At 36.7% G+C, this 16,647-nt stretch overlaps 3 protein-coding genes across 3 annotated transcripts; 2 read left to right on the top strand and 1 right to left on the bottom strand.

The window, feature by feature from the left end:
• Positions 1-1,706: 1,706 nt before the first annotated feature.
• LOC110756780 (ACT domain-containing protein ACR4) lies at positions 1,707-4,576 on the top strand. The gene is made up of 7 exons (XM_021958236.1): positions 1,707-2,020; positions 2,229-2,274; positions 2,398-2,512; positions 2,592-2,659; positions 3,118-3,717; positions 3,830-3,934; positions 4,022-4,576. The coding sequence occupies exons 1-7, from the start codon at positions 1,947-1,949 to the stop codon at positions 4,364-4,366; spliced, it is 1,353 nt and encodes a 450-aa protein (XP_021813928.1). The 5' UTR covers positions 1,707-1,946; the 3' UTR covers positions 4,367-4,576.
• A 5,707-nt stretch (positions 4,577-10,283) lies between these two features.
• PNSL5 (cyclophilin 20-2) lies at positions 10,284-13,164 on the bottom strand. The gene is made up of 7 exons (XM_021958234.2): positions 12,985-13,164; positions 12,640-12,870; positions 12,395-12,545; positions 12,206-12,294; positions 11,287-11,341; positions 10,909-10,994; positions 10,284-10,673 (listed from the first exon to the last, which is right to left on the bottom strand). The coding sequence occupies exons 1-7, from the start codon at positions 13,006-13,008 to the stop codon at positions 10,521-10,523; spliced, it is 789 nt and encodes a 262-aa protein (XP_021813926.1). The 5' UTR covers positions 13,009-13,164; the 3' UTR covers positions 10,284-10,520.
• A 100-nt stretch (positions 13,165-13,264) lies between these two features.
• LOC110756776 (catalytic/ hydrolase) lies at positions 13,265-16,481 on the top strand. Its single transcript, XM_021958233.2, has 10 exons — positions 13,265-13,519; positions 13,612-13,683; positions 13,971-14,050; positions 14,572-14,671; positions 14,761-14,814; positions 15,041-15,118; positions 15,333-15,430; positions 15,533-15,590; positions 15,986-16,107; positions 16,206-16,481. Exons 1-10 carry the CDS (start codon positions 13,280-13,282, stop codon positions 16,357-16,359), a joined length of 1,056 nt encoding a protein of 351 aa, XP_021813925.2. The 5' UTR covers positions 13,265-13,279; the 3' UTR covers positions 16,360-16,481.
• Positions 16,482-16,647: the final 166 nt, after the last annotated feature.

Here is a 16,647-nt window from a genome sequence, read left to right as displayed (position 1 = left end):
TTCTTGTTTGATGATTTCATCGGGAGAGATTCTTAAGTAGGGTTTCTGCCTAGGGTGGAACTCACGGTACCCCAAGTGCAGGAGACTCACCCACCCTACTAATACTATGAGAGGAGCTTACATACACTCCATTTCACTCAAGAAAGACTCTTAATCACAACATGATCCTATATAAAATCAGTTCAATGAATTAGAGAAGAGTTGCGTTTAAAAATAATAATTAGTTACTAACTGAAATATCACAACACCGAAACCTAATGTTGACCTCCACAACGTTCAAGCCATCTTGACTAACACTGTGGCATTTGCCAACACTTGGGTGCTATTTGTGTTGACTCATGCCTTAGTGTTGGCTTTTCTCACGTAAGTGATGTTGGTGATAGTGGCCAATGTAAAAATAACAAGAAAAATAAATGAAAGGCATGTGTGCTATTTCTCAATATAATAAAAATGTAGACTTGTAGTGTCTAGTGGCGGAGCCAGGAATCTTACCACAAAGGGTCCTACTATATGGCAAGTCCAACCACTTGGGTGCTATTCATCTGGACTCTTATCCTGGTGTTGGCTTTTGTCACACAAGTATTGTCGTTGATAGTGTACGTTGTAAAAATAAGAAGAAAAATAAATAAAAGGCATTTTAGGATGTATCCTTGGCAAAAAAAAAGGTTCTTATGCGTGCTCTTTCTCGATATAATAAAGATTTAATAAATCCAATTGAAAGATGTTACATGTTATTAGTGTATAATTATGTAACATGACATATTTTAATGCCATGTGATGTGAGAGAGTCACTTACAACTTAAGTTTTCCTCCACAGTGAGGAGCAGATTGGATACTGAGGTCAGGTTCGAAAGTAGCCAAGCAAATCAAATCAGAAAAAAAAGGCAGATGCTTAGTAGCAAAATAGAGGGACAAAAGGGGATCCCTCCAGCTGAGGACAGCCCGACTAAATATGGAAAGGCCTTTATTTATTTTATTATTATTTGAAGGGATCAGAAACTTTGGGACAATAATTGAATGAAAGAGAGGAAATCAGACATGTTCAGGTTTCCTTAAAATAAAGGGATGCTTATAGTTAAATCCTTCTATATTCAAAATGAAAATCCAAGAGCGATCAGTGGCCAAAAAGCCCAACAAAATCCCTCTAGATTTCGAATAATTATGAGATAAGAGAGGCTTCCCCAAGTCGGAGGAGGGGTCTCGAAAGCTGTAAAGCACAGCATAATCCTACTAGATTTCCATATGATATATAGAGAGAGAGAAGATAAAAAAGCCGATGTGTCATGTGTACCTTTAATTTATAAGATTTGGGGGCACCTTATCCCTCCTGGGAAGACCAACTTGCATGGATAAAAGGATAAGGTACTAGATTAATTGATAATCCCTACAATATTAAAGATCCCTAAAAATATAATAAACGTGAGTTATATCAGTTGGTTAAGGAAGTGTACTCGGACTTGTCACACTTGAATTCAAACCTGTTTTAGTTTAAAATATCGCACTTGTCAAAAATAAAATTAAAAAAAGGGAAGAGAAAATTAAGAAAAATTCGCCGCCTTGTCCTTGTGATTGTGAGAGAAAAACACAAACAGAACCCTGGAAGACCAAGTTTTTTAGGAGGCGAGATGGGTCCCACTTGGCATTGACATAAGAGTCGCATGCGCTCTTTTTTTTAATATATATTTTGATTATTGAATATGATTTTGTTAATATTTTGTTGTTATGTCCCTCCAAAACTCTTCGCCAGCTCAAGAGCCACCACCACCCAACCAACACTTAACACACAGCCACAAAGCCTCGTTCTCATTTCATTTTCGAAGCAACGCAGAAACTGCGAGAGACTCTCAGAGAGAGCAAACTAGAAAGCCCTGTCTCAAACACAGAGCTCAAGTTTTGCTCTTTTTTTTGCGCTTCTGGAATCCCAACCTCTCTTTTCATTGTTTCTAATGGATTGGTCTTCCTCTTCTCTCGCTGTTGACGATGAGTTTGAGAAGCTCGCGATGAGAATTAACCCCCCAAGGTAATTCACTCTCCGTTCTCTTCATTTTTGGTTTTGTTTCCTTTATGGGGTTTTTTTGGGGATGAATTGCTCTTGGTTTTCGTTGAACAAAATGGGTTTTGCTCATTTTCTTGAAAGTTCATTGTTTCTTGAGCTGCAATTGTCCATTTTGAGTGTTTTTAATGATACAGTTTTTTGATATGGTTTCTTCTTGATATGGGATTTGTAGGGTTACCGTTGATAATACCTCAAGCAGGAAAGCCACTTTGATAAAGGTATATCTGACTGAATTTCTTGAATTATCTTTGCAAGCAATCCAAAAGGGCCATTCTTTTTAACATTGGTTCTTTGTCCTTATCCTTTTTTTTTTTCTTTTTTTTTTTTGGAGAAAATTGTAGGTAGATAGTGCAAATAAGCGTGGGAGTTTGCTGGAGTTGGTTCAGGTTCTGAATGATTTAAATCTCATTATAAGACGAGCTTACATTTCGTCGGATGGGGAATGGTTCATGGATGGTGAGCTTTTTATTTCCAAGTGCTGAAAAATCTCAAATTTTTATTCTTTATGAATAATTTTCAATGATTCTTTTTGCAGTATTTCATGTCACTGATCAACAGGGGAATAAGCTCTCTGATGATGGAATAGCTGAACGCATTCAACAGGTCAATCCGCAAAACTAGTAGCCCTCTTTCTTTCTTCTAATATCGAAATTGAGAATGGGGTTTAGACTGACTTTTAATAGGTGGAACTTTCCGCAAACTTGATTGATCGATGTGTTTTCTATCTGTATTTTGGAAGCAATAGTTTGAGTCTTACTGCATTTGGAGGTTTACTTCATTCAGTTTTCGTATGGTTCTATGTGCTTCTTGACCTGCTCATATATTAACTGAATTTCAGTATTAGTCACGATTTGTATATATTCACTTTATAAAACATGATGCACATTGTGGCAAGATCTATTCAAGAGGATAACTCTCTTTCCCCACCCCAGGAGAGAAGACTGTCTAGAACCTTACTAGACACTCTTCTCTATTTGGTTTGTAATGGAAATAATTAGCAACATTATCTGTGAATCTTGTAAATTTTAATTCATATTGATTATTGAATTCAAATTTTGCAGTCACTAGGACCAAGAGCACGAAGCTTCCGTTCCTTGAGAAGGTCTGTGGGTGTCCAAGCTGCCGCGGAACACACCACTATTGAATTGACAGGAAGGGACAGGCCAGGCTTGTTGTCTGAAGTTTTTGCTGTTCTTTCTGATCTCAAATGCAATGTGGTCACCGCAGAAGTCTGGACTCACAATTCAAGAATGGCATCAGTTGTTTTCATCACCGACGAGGCAACTGGGAGGCCTATTGATGATCCTGACCATCTTTCCAAGATAAAAAAACTTCTCCTTTATGTGCTTAAGGGGGACAGAGATAAGCGCAGTGCCAACACTGCTGTTTCTGTGGATTCCACACATAAGGAAAGGAGGCTTCACCAGATGATGTATGCTGATCGCGATTATGATATGGATGGTGCTGATTGTGGATCAGCCAGTGATCGAAGCAAACCTCTTGTAACTGTTGAAAATTGTGTAGATAAAGGATATACTGTTGTGAACTTGAGGTGCCCAGACCGTCCTAAGCTGCTCTTTGATACTGTTTGCACCTTAACAGATATGCAATATGTGGTATACCATGCAACTGTGATTGCTGAAGGACCTGAGGCTTATCAGGTTGTCTTTATTTCCCTCAAGTTACTCGAAATTTCTTATTTTAGCTTTAAGATGCATATCGCAATCAACACAAATTTCTTATTTTAGTTAACATTTAATCTTTGTTTAATAGGAATATTATATCAGACACACGGATGGCTGTCCTATTAGTTCTGAAGGAGAAAGGCTGAGGGTTATCCATTGCTTGGAAGCGGCGATTAGAAGGCGGACGTCTGAGGTTCAAACATACAGTAATTTTAATTTTGTATATCTTTTTCCCGATTTCACATAGCATTTTGAAGTCAATGCATCATTTCTAATGCAGGGTATAAGACTAGAGCTTTGTGGTGAAGATAGAGTTGGCCTTCTTTCTGATGTGACTCGCATATTTAGAGAAAATGGTCTTTCAGTCACCCGAGCTGAGGTTACAACCAGGGGTTCCCAAGCCGTGAATGTTTTCTATGTGATAGATGCATCAGGAAATCAAGTGAAGAGTGAGACAATTGAAGCAGTTCGGCAAGAAATTGGTTCAACAATACTGCGTGTGAAAGAAGACTTCTATTCAAAATCTCCACCACAGGAGAGTGTGAAATTCTCTTTGGGGAATCTCTTTCGGACTAGATCGGAGAAGTTCCTTTACAACCTGGGTTTGATAAAGTCATTTTCATGAGTGTCTCATTAGGTAAACTAGGTGCTGTCTGTCACTCTGTCTAATGCCTGTGTATATTAGGATGCCTTTTGGTTAGCTGTAAATTGTGCTCTGAAACTGCAATGCAAAGCTTCAGGTCAATCCTTTTGTTGATCTTGAATCCGGCCTGGGACTTGTAAATCAGATTTCTGACTTGGACAGTTCCAATCTACATACATTTCCCCAGCTTCATCCTTTAGTCTCTAAAGATATGATAAATACATATATGACCTATTCTACCAGCTACTGCAGAATCTCAAACCTGGTATGCCTTTTTGGCACTTCATATTATAAGGGCTAGTTCTGATATTCAGCAGGAAAGCTTACAGTGTGAAGACACTAGGATCTAAGCAGTCAAAAATTGAATGATCTATCTAAACTCTCAATTAGAGAAGAATCCTTAAAAGCATAAAAAGCATGTCTTTCATCAGGGTTTTCAGTTCTCCAATTTTTGCTATAAAAAGCTTGCATTTTTACACCTAGACACCTAGTGTTCCTATCAATATGAAGAAGACAGAAAAACTCACGGCACAAATATTGTAGCAAGACCCTTTCTTCTTGTTTGTTTTATTTTGTGGGCTAGGGCTCCAATAGATGAATAAGCTGCCAAGATTGACCTGTGTGTTGTTGCAATTTGATTAGACAAGTGCTTTTGTGACACTGCGCATTTGGATAGGATTGGCAATTCAGCTTGAACATCAGGCCTTAGTTAATTGCAGTGACAGGTGTAGGTGTGAGTGTGTGTGTGTGTGCGCGCTCTTGAAGTTGAAAGTTGTTTTCATTGAGGGCATTTCTGTGGGGTGTGCCATGTAGTGCTATGAGTAGGTAAGGTCACTATGGGGAACATTTGCCTTTTTCGGAATCAACCAAACATCTGGCAATAATAATAATAATAATAATAATAATAATAAGTAGGCAATGAGTTTGTAGTTTAAATGATCAAAACTATTTATTTTTGGACTCGAATTCCCGTATTCAAATTCCCCTCTTTAATATTCGTGTTCAAATTCCCCTCTCTCTCTCGATGTGTAAAAACACTATCATAATTACATTGTTGGAACAAACAAAGAAATGATGAGGGAAATGAGAGCATCATGATAAGGGAAATGAGAGCATCATGATGAGGTAATTAAGGCGCAATTAAGAGGATTTTTTGATTGATGGATGGATGGATAGATGGATGGTGATGATGAGCATAATGATTTTGTCAGTCTAAGGAGGAAGGAAGAGAATGAAGAGGAAGGGAAGGAACGACATGTCATCAATGAAAGGGAAAGGGAGACTAATAATAAAAAGTCTAACACCGACAGAATCTCAACGGAGGCAGAGAGGTGGTGGGGGTGTCGTCACGAATCTCCACGCCCACATGATCCGTCGCTTTCCATTTTTGCTGTCGTTTAGGCTCTTCTCCTTTCTATAGCTGGTCTTAGCTGTGAATGGTCTCAAACTCTAGTACCACGTGGCGCAATCTGAACCGGACAGACAGCCGCCAGTACAGGTGGGCCTCATTTTCTCCATTCGATTGATGCCATGCCGTGGACCGCCTGGGGGGCTCACCAAAAAGAAAAGATGGTCCCTCCACCAAGGGTCACGTGGTTAGGATCGTATCGAATCCGCCTCGACGCGCGTGCGGCAAGTTGTGACTACTTTCCCTACGGCCAGAGAGACTCAGAGGGGCACAGCAGACTCAGCAGAAAGACCTTTTATTTTATTTAATTTTAAAAAAAAATTATGAGAAATTAAATCAGCTGACCTAAAATGTGTAAATAAACATCTGAGCTATAAATTAAATTCTGTGAAACTCAAACAAAGAGATGGGCACATTTTATTTTTATTTATTAGAAAATAATTTCTAATTTTATTTTATTAATCTATCAATTATGGTTGCAACTTGCAATGGGAGCTTGAGCCTTCCACGTGTATGTATTTAGAAACAATAGCCCCCATGCATTTCAGAGGCATCGTCTGCTCTGCATAATTTCTAAGGTTTTTGTGTTGTATGATAGTTGCTCTCTTTTTCTCGTCAGGATGCTTTTTTTTCTGCCACAAAAGATACTAACGTAGATTAGCTAGACAGACAAAAAACAAAAATCCTAAAATATTAAATATCGACAAAAATATCAACCACATGTACAAATTAGAAACTAAAATTGTAAGTGAATCATAAGAACATTGGATTGCATATCCCTTTATAAGTAACTAGGATTTTATTTTGTCAAGTTTTTCATTGAATATTAATACTGAAACCATTTTGTGGTAGATTGAATGTTTTAGTTGTTACAAGTATGTGAGATTAAAAGTTGAAACTAAACATGGAATTTATAGTACAAACTGTTAGAAAATTATCATATTTATATTTAATTTTTTAATAATTGAATGGAAATTAAATTGTGCGACCCGTGACTTTAAGTACATGACTTTTACGAATTGGTATGCATTCATTGGGAATAGTCATCTTCTTAACCGAGGAAAAATAAAATATTATTTATTTTGTTTGTGAATAAAATAATAATACTTTATGTGAAAAGTTGCATTGTTTTATAGAAATTGAAACATTGCACTTCTTGGCTTAAGTTGCATTGTTTCATAATAATTGAAACATTGCACTTCTTGGCTTATGGTTGCAAAATGAAAACACACATTTGTTGATATTTTTCAGTCACATCTTTTCTGAACAAATGCCTTGTTGCCTATAAATAGAGAGGGTCCTACAACATTTCATTCATCCAATTGTCATCCAACAATAGTAGTTTTTAGAGCATTCATAGCATTCATGGTAGTGTAAATTTTAGTAGTTCTTCCAAAAGGATTGAGGGGTTGACCAGAATGGTGTTTCATTGGGATTTCTAATCGTGAATCGAAAAAACAGGAAGAAGATGAAGAGTGATTTTTGTTGTTGAAAATTTAATGTTTTAAACTTGAATTAATAATTAAATGGTATTTTAGAAATAATGGTGGGTGGGAAGATAAGATTGTGTTTTTTTCAAATTTACATGGTGGGTGGGGAAATAGGGCAGGGGGTGGAAATAGTAGCACTCTTTGTTTTTGGAGTAGAGATTTTTGTAGAAATGTCACTTGACTTATACCTCAGTTTCAATTTATCACTTTAAAGAAAAATTTAAGAGAAATGTCATCTTAACTTTTCAAAATCCATGATTTGTCATCCAACTTTAACAACATCCAATTTTTCATCTATTTTTAAGGCTATTTAAGTCTTTCCATTTTCAAGGAAAAAAATGAGAGAAAAAAGAGACCTCACTCCCTTTCTCCCCCACCTGCCCCTAAAACACATCGCACATGACCCTCCTTCTTTCTCTCTCTCTGAGCATGTATAATTTTTTTTGAGTGCTGCTATTTACACCTCCTATCCTATTTTCTCATTGAGCTTGTCTTAAATTTTCAGATACGTGATTTAAAACTACTTAAGCTTCCCACCCAAAATCCAACTTCTTTCTTGTCTTCATAGTTTCATTAACTTACACCAACTGTGTTTCCGTTGAACGATCTAAAGTTTGCTTGGTCACCATCTGTTACGTAGGTTACTGAATTGCTGGTTTAGTAGTTGTCCTTCCACAAATCTTCAATATGCAAATGGATAAATACCAAAAAGAAAAAGGTGGACTCAGTTTGGGTGGGCTGAGGGAATTTGTGTGTGAGGTAGGTGTTCCATGGTAGATGATGAGGGTCTCAAATTACGTCTTTTTAATATTATTTTGGAGACTTTATGATATAAATTTGGCTTAATAAAGATAATTTCACTTGCTATTACATTTCATTCTCACCAATTGGATTTATGAATTTTCTGTATTTAATTTGGTGAACTTATTAGGTGAATTTATCTTTTGTGGAAAGCCAAAAGATGATATATAATTGTCCAAGTTCAAGCCAAGTGTGAAGAGAATTGTTGGTGGATTTTATTGAATAATTGATTGTGAGATTATTGTGATTATAAAGAGAAGTAAAGAGGGAGAAGAGAAGACAAAATCATTGAAGCTAAAGAGCCTATTTCATATCATTCATAGCTATCCATTTAACGCCCACTACCTCACCATTATTTCTTTTCCACTAACTCTCCACCATCAACACATGTTTAATCCAATTAACCCCTCACTTAAACCCTTCATTACCCACTATGAATGTATTAGCTTTCCACTCACCTCATTGACTACTATAAATCACCCATCAACTTATTTGACAAGGAGACCATTATGACAGATTTCTTTATCCATTTCATTCAAGATTTAGTTATGTTTTTCTTTGTAATGAGTTGCTAGAACTCTAGCTAAGGCTAAAGGGAATGTCTTTTGAGTAAGTTTGTGAATTGTTTTTTAATCCAATATACAGTATGAATTGCTAAATTTTTTTATTTTTGATTGTTCAATATTTTCATATTCTTTTATTTTGATTGATGTTAAGTGCTACTATCTTTTCATGAGTTCAATTATACTTTTCTCATTGTTAAGAACTGACTTAGCATGCTTTTAAATTAAAAGATTAGATATTAAGAATCATTAATAAAAGATAACATTGAAAAATTAAATTGGTTTTAATTTCTTTATCTTCCGGTTAAAGTTTCTCAATGATAATTTTAATCGAGTTATAATTTGGATTAAAGAGCATGAAACATATTTTGCTTAAAGAATTGAACCTTGAAGCCTTAGCATTTCCATTATTGATATTTCGTTTTTAAACTCAATCTCTACAACATTCAAATCAAATTACTTTTTCATTTTGTTTGTCACTTTTATTTTGGTACGTTTAATTATTTCTTTGTTTTCAAACATTTGCCTACTTACTCTTTGAGAATACGATACATGGACTTCCAAGATTATTACTAAGTGTGACTACTTGCACTTGGGTAGACGCAATAGTAAAGAGAGAGAAGGAGAAAGGGGAATATGGAAGGAGGAATGAAGGAATGGGCTGTGAAGAGGGAAGGGGGAATTGATTTCAAGGTGGTCGGGTTGGTTGGAGCCACTAGTGGCGCAGCACAAGGGATAGGGGAAGGTGAGATTTTTTTTTTCTTTTTCCAATTTTAATTGTTTAAATGCTATACAATTTTTTTATAATGATTTTTCCATTTTTAAACTACCCTTGAAAAGGGGGAAGACTTAAAATATCCTTGAAAATGGATGGAAAATTGGATGGAGTTAAAGTCATATGAAAAATTAAGGATTTTGGAAAATTAAGGTGACATTTCTATTAAATTTTTCTTTAAGGTGACAAATTAAAATTGAGGTATAAGTTCAGGTGAAAAATACCTTTGAAATTTTGACTCATTGCGTAGGTATTCTTTAGATAAAGAGAATATGTATCAAGTTTTGACTTATTATTCACTCTCCTTTGGCAAAAGTCATTAAGATAAATAAAATAAAATAAAATAAAAAAGGAAAACCCATTTGTTATCGATTGATATATGATCTCGATGATTGCATCGCACCGCATCGCATCGTATCGAATCGAATCGAAAATAATGAGATGAAGAGTGAATTTCTGAATCTTCAATTATGCATGGCATGGAAAGAAGTAAAAGAGCTTAATCATTTTTAGTACAAAGGAGCCTCTTGGTTGCATTCCTCTCCTTTCCTTGTGTGTACGAAAACAGTACATGACGTTGGTTGGTACTAGTAGAGCAGCCAAGGTTTTGGTTTGGGGAACTAAATCAATATGGACTTGGAGTTGCAATAAATTGACCCAAAAAAGAAAACCATTAAGGACTTAACATGAACAAGGCCCATATGTATCTGAATCAACATCAAACTCGAGCCCAATATTACACCAAATGGGTAGCCCAAGAGCCATGGTATGCTGCTAATTTGATACTTTCCATGGATTGGATCACAGCAATTAACAATATTAATCAGTCCACCCATCATCACATTTTCATTTCACTCGTAGATTTAGAAAATGTTCTTTCCTCTAATTGGCTATAATTCCCAGTTCTCAAACTCAACTATCTGGAATACAGATATGTGGAAAAGAAAGAAGAAGAAAAAAAAAGTTGACGTTTCTTGTGCAGGACCTAATCCCACCAAACAAAAGCCTCTTGACTGGGTAGATAATACAAAAGCCTACATTTCCATAAGGAAGCAAACTGATAAGAATCGCTGATAACTCAAACTGATAAGAAAACTCATCAGGCCACCGGCAGCTCTCCGCAGTCAGCAATGACCACCTTCTTTGTAGGACGGTCGCCTCTGTCTGTCTCTTGAGACTCAATCAGCCTAACCACGTCCAGGCCTTCCAGAACTTGCCCAAACACAACATGCCTGTTGTCGAGCCATGGGGTCTGCAACGAAATAATTATACTTAAGCATGTATCAAGTTACAAAGCTATAATGCTACCTCCTCTAAGCTTCAACTACCTTCTGAGAAGAAACTAAGAAATCTTGTCAATCTTCCATGTTAGGAAAATTGAAGTTTATGCATTTTTGCTTTGTGCCACAATTATATGAGGCTTCAAACAATAATGCCATAATTTTCCTACAAATTGATTTATCATATAGAGAATGAATGACTCTTACCTTGACAGTGCATATAAAGAACTGGCTCCCATTGGTATTGGGGCCTGCATTGGCCATGCTAACAACTCCTGGTCCAGTATGAGACACTGCAAAATCATGATTTACAGTGTTACGTTTGCAATGAAAGTTAGACACAATCATATTCAATATCTCATATTACATCAGAAAGAAAATCTGTTGTCAATAAAAAGACAGTTCATACTGTTGGAGTGTAACTGAATGCAAAAGATCCAGGAATACATCAATGACTATTGAATAATTCCAATCCAGTAATCATTGTATTATCTATGTTTTCTGGAAATATTATCCTAGGAAGGAATGTATCTAGCACGTAAGTCACAACCAACTATGAGGCATGAGAAGTGAGGAATAACTTACACTTAAAGTTCTCATCCTTAAAAGTACGACCGTAAATGCTTTTACCTCCAGTTCCCTGCGACATTATTCCAGCATTGTAATGTCATTGTTATGTCCAACAAAAGGAAAAACCTCTTAACAAAAACAGACTATGAAATTTTCAAAAATAATTTTTTAAAAAGCACGAAGAAATGTTACATATTTCAAAGTAATAAACGGAACAAAATTGTGGGGAAAATCTTGGAAAAGTGAGGCTGTGAGATACGAATGAAAGGCCAAAAAGGGTACTCTCAATAGTTTATTAAGCACGAAATCACTAAAAAGTTAACTCCCAATACTCAGGAATTCAAGCTCTCATTTACTAGCAGGCAACATTGATTAGAAGACCTTTAGTAAACCTATGTACCTTTGGGAACAAGAGTAAATATGTACTGCAAGAAGTTGTTATAAATAATACAGGAAAGCTAATTTTTTCAAAGTTCAAAACGCATATCTGACTTGGGAAACAGAACAGAGAAAAGATACATAAAACAGGAAAACTAAAATGGTCAACCAGCCATATGTGCGAGGTAACTCCACAGCTGTTTTTATGAGGCGATGCCCACTGCAAACTTATAGACTCATTAGTTTAGATGTAAAGTTTTGGGCTAGAAAAGAGACCTATTCAAGTTATCATAACAATCTTAACAAATGCTGAATTGCTTTTCCGTTTTCTTCTGTTTAACCTTGCAATCAGTGTTCAGCATAAGTGAACCATTAGTACCCTTCCTTGTATTTTGATAGATTGGCTTTTAAAGTAATCTTACCAAAACCAATGTAAAATCAATCTTATACTAGAAACCTAGATCATATATCATCGTTAAACCTATAGTCAGCCAATGTTGCAATTCATAAAATAAACCAGAAACAATGAGGCTACAAGGCTAGGAAGAGCACCCACATTGCCTTTGTCAAAATCCCCTCCTTGAATCATGAAATCCTTGATTACACGATGGAATGCTGAACCCTTGAACCCAAAGCCTTTATCACCTAAGAAAGACACACAGCTCATATGAAATCAAAATACATTCAAGAGGCCGCTTTAATCAGACCACTTACGCCATAAACAAAACCAAATAAATCTTAAAACCTGTGCACAGGGCACGGAAATTCTCTGCGGTTTGGGGCACATCATCACCAAACAATCCAATCACAATCCTTCCAGCAAGCTTCCCAACTGGATTCCCAATGCTAATGTCAAAATACACCTTATGGGTCACTTTTGATTGCAAAGTTGCTTCCTACAATTGAAAAAAGAAACTTAAAAACAAAATTATAAGCTCACCAAATGCAGCAACTTTGGTTAAAAAAACAAAAAATAATTTTCATTCAAACCTCAGCACTGGCCCGGACTGAGCTAACAAGACTGGCCCTTTTCTGAGAATTAGGGTTCGAAGAGAATGTCAGAGGGGACGAACGCGACGACCTGGAGAAGAAGCTGGAGGATAACGTTGCCTTTTTGTTAGAAGACAATGGAATTGTTGGAAGCGTGACTGAAGTACAGGTAGGGGTCAAAGCTCTGATCTGAGATACGCTCCGAGAACCCGGAAGCGAACCAACATTTGACTGCGAAAGCAAAAACAGAAAGAAAACTTCTTTTATTATACCATCATTAACATTTATTTTTAATTTTGGGTTTCTCGGGAACCAAACAAAGTGAGAGAGAAGATGGGTTTTTACCAGGGTGGTCAATGGAGCCGCCATTGAAGGTATAGTAGAGCTACCTCTGCTGCTGCTGCTGCTGCTAAGCTATGTGTTCTGCTGATAAGGCTCAATGTGGATGGTGTTGTAATTTATGGTATCAGTATATTCCTTCTTTGTTGTTGCAAAGAAGCGATGAATTCGAGACTAGCGAGAAGGTCACTGACTCACCAATGCAATGACTCTGAAATTACCAATATAATGTCCAAGTTTTCCAAAATGTCTATTGCATCCTAAACGGGCCGAGTTGGGCTTTCATATATGTGACTCTAAAATGAAAGGGTCTTTTAGGCATAATCTGATGGCTATGGTAGTGAGGCTAACGCCTCTTCTGCTGTCAGCTTCAGCTCAAGTCCCTGTACCTGTGGTGCAACTTAAATGTCCATGGCCATTTGCCCACATTTCAACAAAGACCCGGTTCATAGTCTCTGCTGCGAGAATGGCTGCCAATGAACCCCAGAGTAGAACCAAGATCATAGATTCACATCTGCATGTGTGGGCATCTCCCCAAGAGGTAACCCAGCTGAGTTTAACTGTTTTGCAAGTTCATACTTTTTTCTTTTCTTTTCTGAAGCTGAAGTGTTATTGAAATTTTGGGTTGTCAAGGCTGCGGATAAATACCCTTACTTTCCTGGCCAAGAACCTACTTTGCCTGGAGATGTCGATTTCTTGCTCAAGGTATGACTTTCATGAAGCTATCACTGTGTGTGTGTTTCTTGCTTAATCCCAATTGAAATTATATGGATTTTTTAGGATTGCCAGCATTGTAACTGTGATCTCATACATACTTTGTCTTTATAGATTGTCTCCCAGTCTCAGTTCTAGTGATTTTCAGTATGAGGAGAACACATCACTCTCATATTTCTACCATTTTGTTGCCCCCCTTATTTTTCTTCTATATGGAAAGCTGATAAATGACAATGTCTATTGCCAACATATATTCATGTTTTTTCTTCTTCTCCCAGTCTATGGAAGAAGCAGGTGTTGACGGTGCACTTATTGTGCAGCCCATTAATCACAAATTCGATCATTCTTTGGTGACAAGGTCTGTTTAAATATGATCATGTCCTATCGAAGTTGAAGTCATTTTTGTTCATTTTTTCTTAATGTAGTATAGTTTAGACAAAATATTAGCAGTCATGTTAGCTACAGAGCCACTTGAAATTGTAGCTGACATGGTTAAATGTGTATATGGTAGTTGATCTTTACGTTTTGACAATGACTTTAGAACCCAGTAACTAAACTGCTGAACTTCTAAATTCCTGCAATAACATGATAAGCATCATGGCTCACAGTATCCCACCTAATGAACTTTTCATTCCGTGTAGACTTGAATTGCAAAACTAATCAACAAAGTTTAATATTCAGAAGTTCATCAGGCCTACAATTCTTACTCATGCTCCATCTAAGTAGTGGCCTTATGATCATGTTTGCAAGGGCATGAGTTGGTAGGAAACATGGTATAGGACTACTTGATGCATATCAGTATATGGTAGTAATTTCCTCTTGATTTCTTCACCACATATTATATATGGTATTGCCTTATACTTGCTTATCTTTGGACAGTGTGTTGAAGAAGTATCCATCTAAATTTGTTGGTTGTTGCCTAGCAAATCCAACCGAAGATGGAAGTGGGGTTAAGCAACTTGAACATCTCATTCTGCAGGTCTTTGGGAAATTCCAGATTATTTTAATCAGGGTGTATCTCTGGTGCCTTAAAGGAAATCACTTTGACAAAAATTTCTTTTATGCTAGGATAATTATTGTGCTGTTCGCTTCAATCCATATCTGTGGCCTTCTGGTCAACAGGTAATTTAAATATTTTCATACTTTTGCACATGTTTTAAGATAGATGTACTGGTTTCCTCATAAAATAGTTATAAAAAATATATAAATAAAAAATAAAAAAAAGATAGATGCTCTTGTATATATGCCTGCGAACACCATTAAAGGTGGAGCAAGTTCCTTCTAGAGCCAGATAACTTCTATACATCCACATCGATGTTATTCTTATCACATTGGAGGGTTTCTGCAGATGACCAACGAAGTTGGGAAGGCAATGTTCTCTAAGGCAGGAGAACTTGGAGTACCAGTTGGTTTTATGTGTATGAAGGTATTGTTTTTCTTTTCTTATGACTATTGTAAAATGGATGGTTCTATATTCCAAGCAATTGATGTGGATGGCATATTCGTTTAAAACATTTTATTACTTTACATTGTACTACATGATGGCCTACTCACCAAATAGGCTAGTCTCTGTATGTGGGATGTTACCAGATGGAGCTTATCGTAGAAATGATTATTTACTATAAAATGGTTAAATTCAGGGCCTCAGTCTGCATATTTCAGAAATTGAGGAGCTGTGCACGGAGTTTCCATCAACAACTGTATTGCTTGATCATTTGGCTTTCTGCAAACCACCAATGTGAGTTTTCTCGTACTTTACATTGCTACAAAGAGCTTTCAAGAATCAATATTTGGCTAGACCATTTGTAACTTTTCTTACTTTAAATATCTTATCTTGCAGAAACGATGAGGAAAAGCTAGCTTTCTCTGCACTTTTAAAGCTATCCAGATTCCCACAGGTAAAGGTTTCCAGAGTACCTTCTCTTAACTGCCTGGTTGCTTCTCTACTATTGCTGCCATCTTGAGTAAGACAAGGCCATCATATTTATGTTGACCTAGACCATTACTTGAGAGCCTTATATCTTTATTTGTTCTGCCGAGGGCATTGAGAATGATATAGGTTGTTGAACTTACTGAAAATCAACCAACTTAAATTTCTATTAGGCACTGATAAAGGATTGTCAAGAACAATTAGGTTATTGGATAGGGCATATAAAGCACAATCATGAACCCTTGGATCCTCTGTGATATCTCTGTCTAATGCCTTATGATTTGTATGTTTGTTTACCAATTTATACTTAACGCACATTAAGAGTCCGATTCTTGACGTGTAATGTGATTTTTTTATGGTCAGGTCTATGTGAAATTCAGTGCACTTTTCAGGGTGTCAAGCATGCCATTTCCATATCAGGATTTATCTCACTCACTGTCTCAAGTTGTCTCGAGCTTTGGTGCTAACCGTGTCATGTGGGGCAGGTAGAGCTCTGTGTTTCTCTTGTTCTTCCAATCAAAACAAAAATGCTTCCTTCTTGACCAGGTAGGGAGAAGATGCTAACAGTAAGTCTTCACTGCAGTGATTTTCCATTTGTTGTTCCCGAGTGTGGTTATAAAGGAGCGAAAGAAGCCGTTTCTCTTATCGTCAATCAAATACCTCTATCATCTACAGCCTTGGAGTGGATCATGGGAAGGACGGTCTTGCAGCTCTTTCAAAATCAATGGCTTCCGTAAGCAAAATGTAAATGCCAGTAACAACTTTTTGCAACATTTGGTTGTACAAAAGATAAGATAAAAGATCGTGTTCTTCCATTCAAGTTCTGATTAATGTTAAAACTTTCTACTGCTTGGGAATCCGAGACTAGCCTGCCCCTTTCTGGAGCGTATTCACTTTCTTAAGTTCAAATTGCAGCAAAATATGAAGCCGTGCCCCCAGTCTCTTTTCTTTTGTCCTTTTCTGTTTCACTACCAATTTTGCCCTCAGTATAAAACATTTAGCGTTGCTGTGCTGTATGAATCTGG

The sequence above is a fragment of the Prunus avium genome, chromosome 1, assembly GCF_965620075.1.
Source record: "Prunus avium chromosome 1, drPruAviu1.hap1.1, whole genome shotgun sequence".
Classification (NCBI taxonomy): Eukaryota; Viridiplantae; Streptophyta; class Magnoliopsida; order Rosales; family Rosaceae; genus Prunus; species Prunus avium.
Note: the sequence above shows the minus strand (reverse complement) of the source record. Positions and strands in the feature narration are given on the sequence as shown.

What these genes read in the sequence shown, in the direction of transcription:
- LOC110756780 (XM_021958236.1), top strand. Translation starts at nt 1,947, where the DNA reads ATGGATTGGTCTTCCTCTTCTCTCGCTGTTGACGATGAGTTTGAGAAG. An exon ending in ATGAGAATTAACCCCCCAAG is followed by an intron (nt 2,021 to 2,228) that starts GTAATTCACTCT and finishes TGGGATTTGTAG; the next exon opens with GGTTACCGTTGATAATACCT. An exon ending in AAGGACCTGAGGCTTATCAG is followed by an intron (nt 3,718 to 3,829) that starts GTTGTCTTTATT and finishes TTTGTTTAATAG; the next exon opens with GAATATTATATCAGACACAC.
- LOC110756776 (XM_021958233.2), top strand. Translation starts at nt 13,280, where the DNA reads ATGAAAGGGTCTTTTAGGCATAATCTGATGGCTATGGTAGTGAGGCTA. An exon ending in TGTGGGCATCTCCCCAAGAG is followed by an intron (nt 13,520 to 13,611) that starts GTAACCCAGCTG and finishes TGGGTTGTCAAG; the next exon opens with GCTGCGGATAAATACCCTTA. An exon ending in ATGTCGATTTCTTGCTCAAG is followed by an intron (nt 13,684 to 13,970) that starts GTATGACTTTCA and finishes TTCTTCTCCCAG; the next exon opens with TCTATGGAAGAAGCAGGTGT.
- PNSL5 (XM_021958234.2), bottom strand. Translation starts at nt 13,008, where the DNA reads ATGGCGGCTCCATTGACCACCCTG. An exon ending in CGGCTCCATTGACCACCCTG is followed by an intron (nt 12,871 to 12,984) that starts GTAAAAACCCAT and finishes TTGCTTTCGCAG; the next exon opens with TCAAATGTTGGTTCGCTTCC. An exon ending in TCTTTATATGCACTGTCAAG is followed by an intron (nt 10,674 to 10,908) that starts GTAAGAGTCATT and finishes ATTTCGTTGCAG; the next exon opens with ACCCCATGGCTCGACAACAG.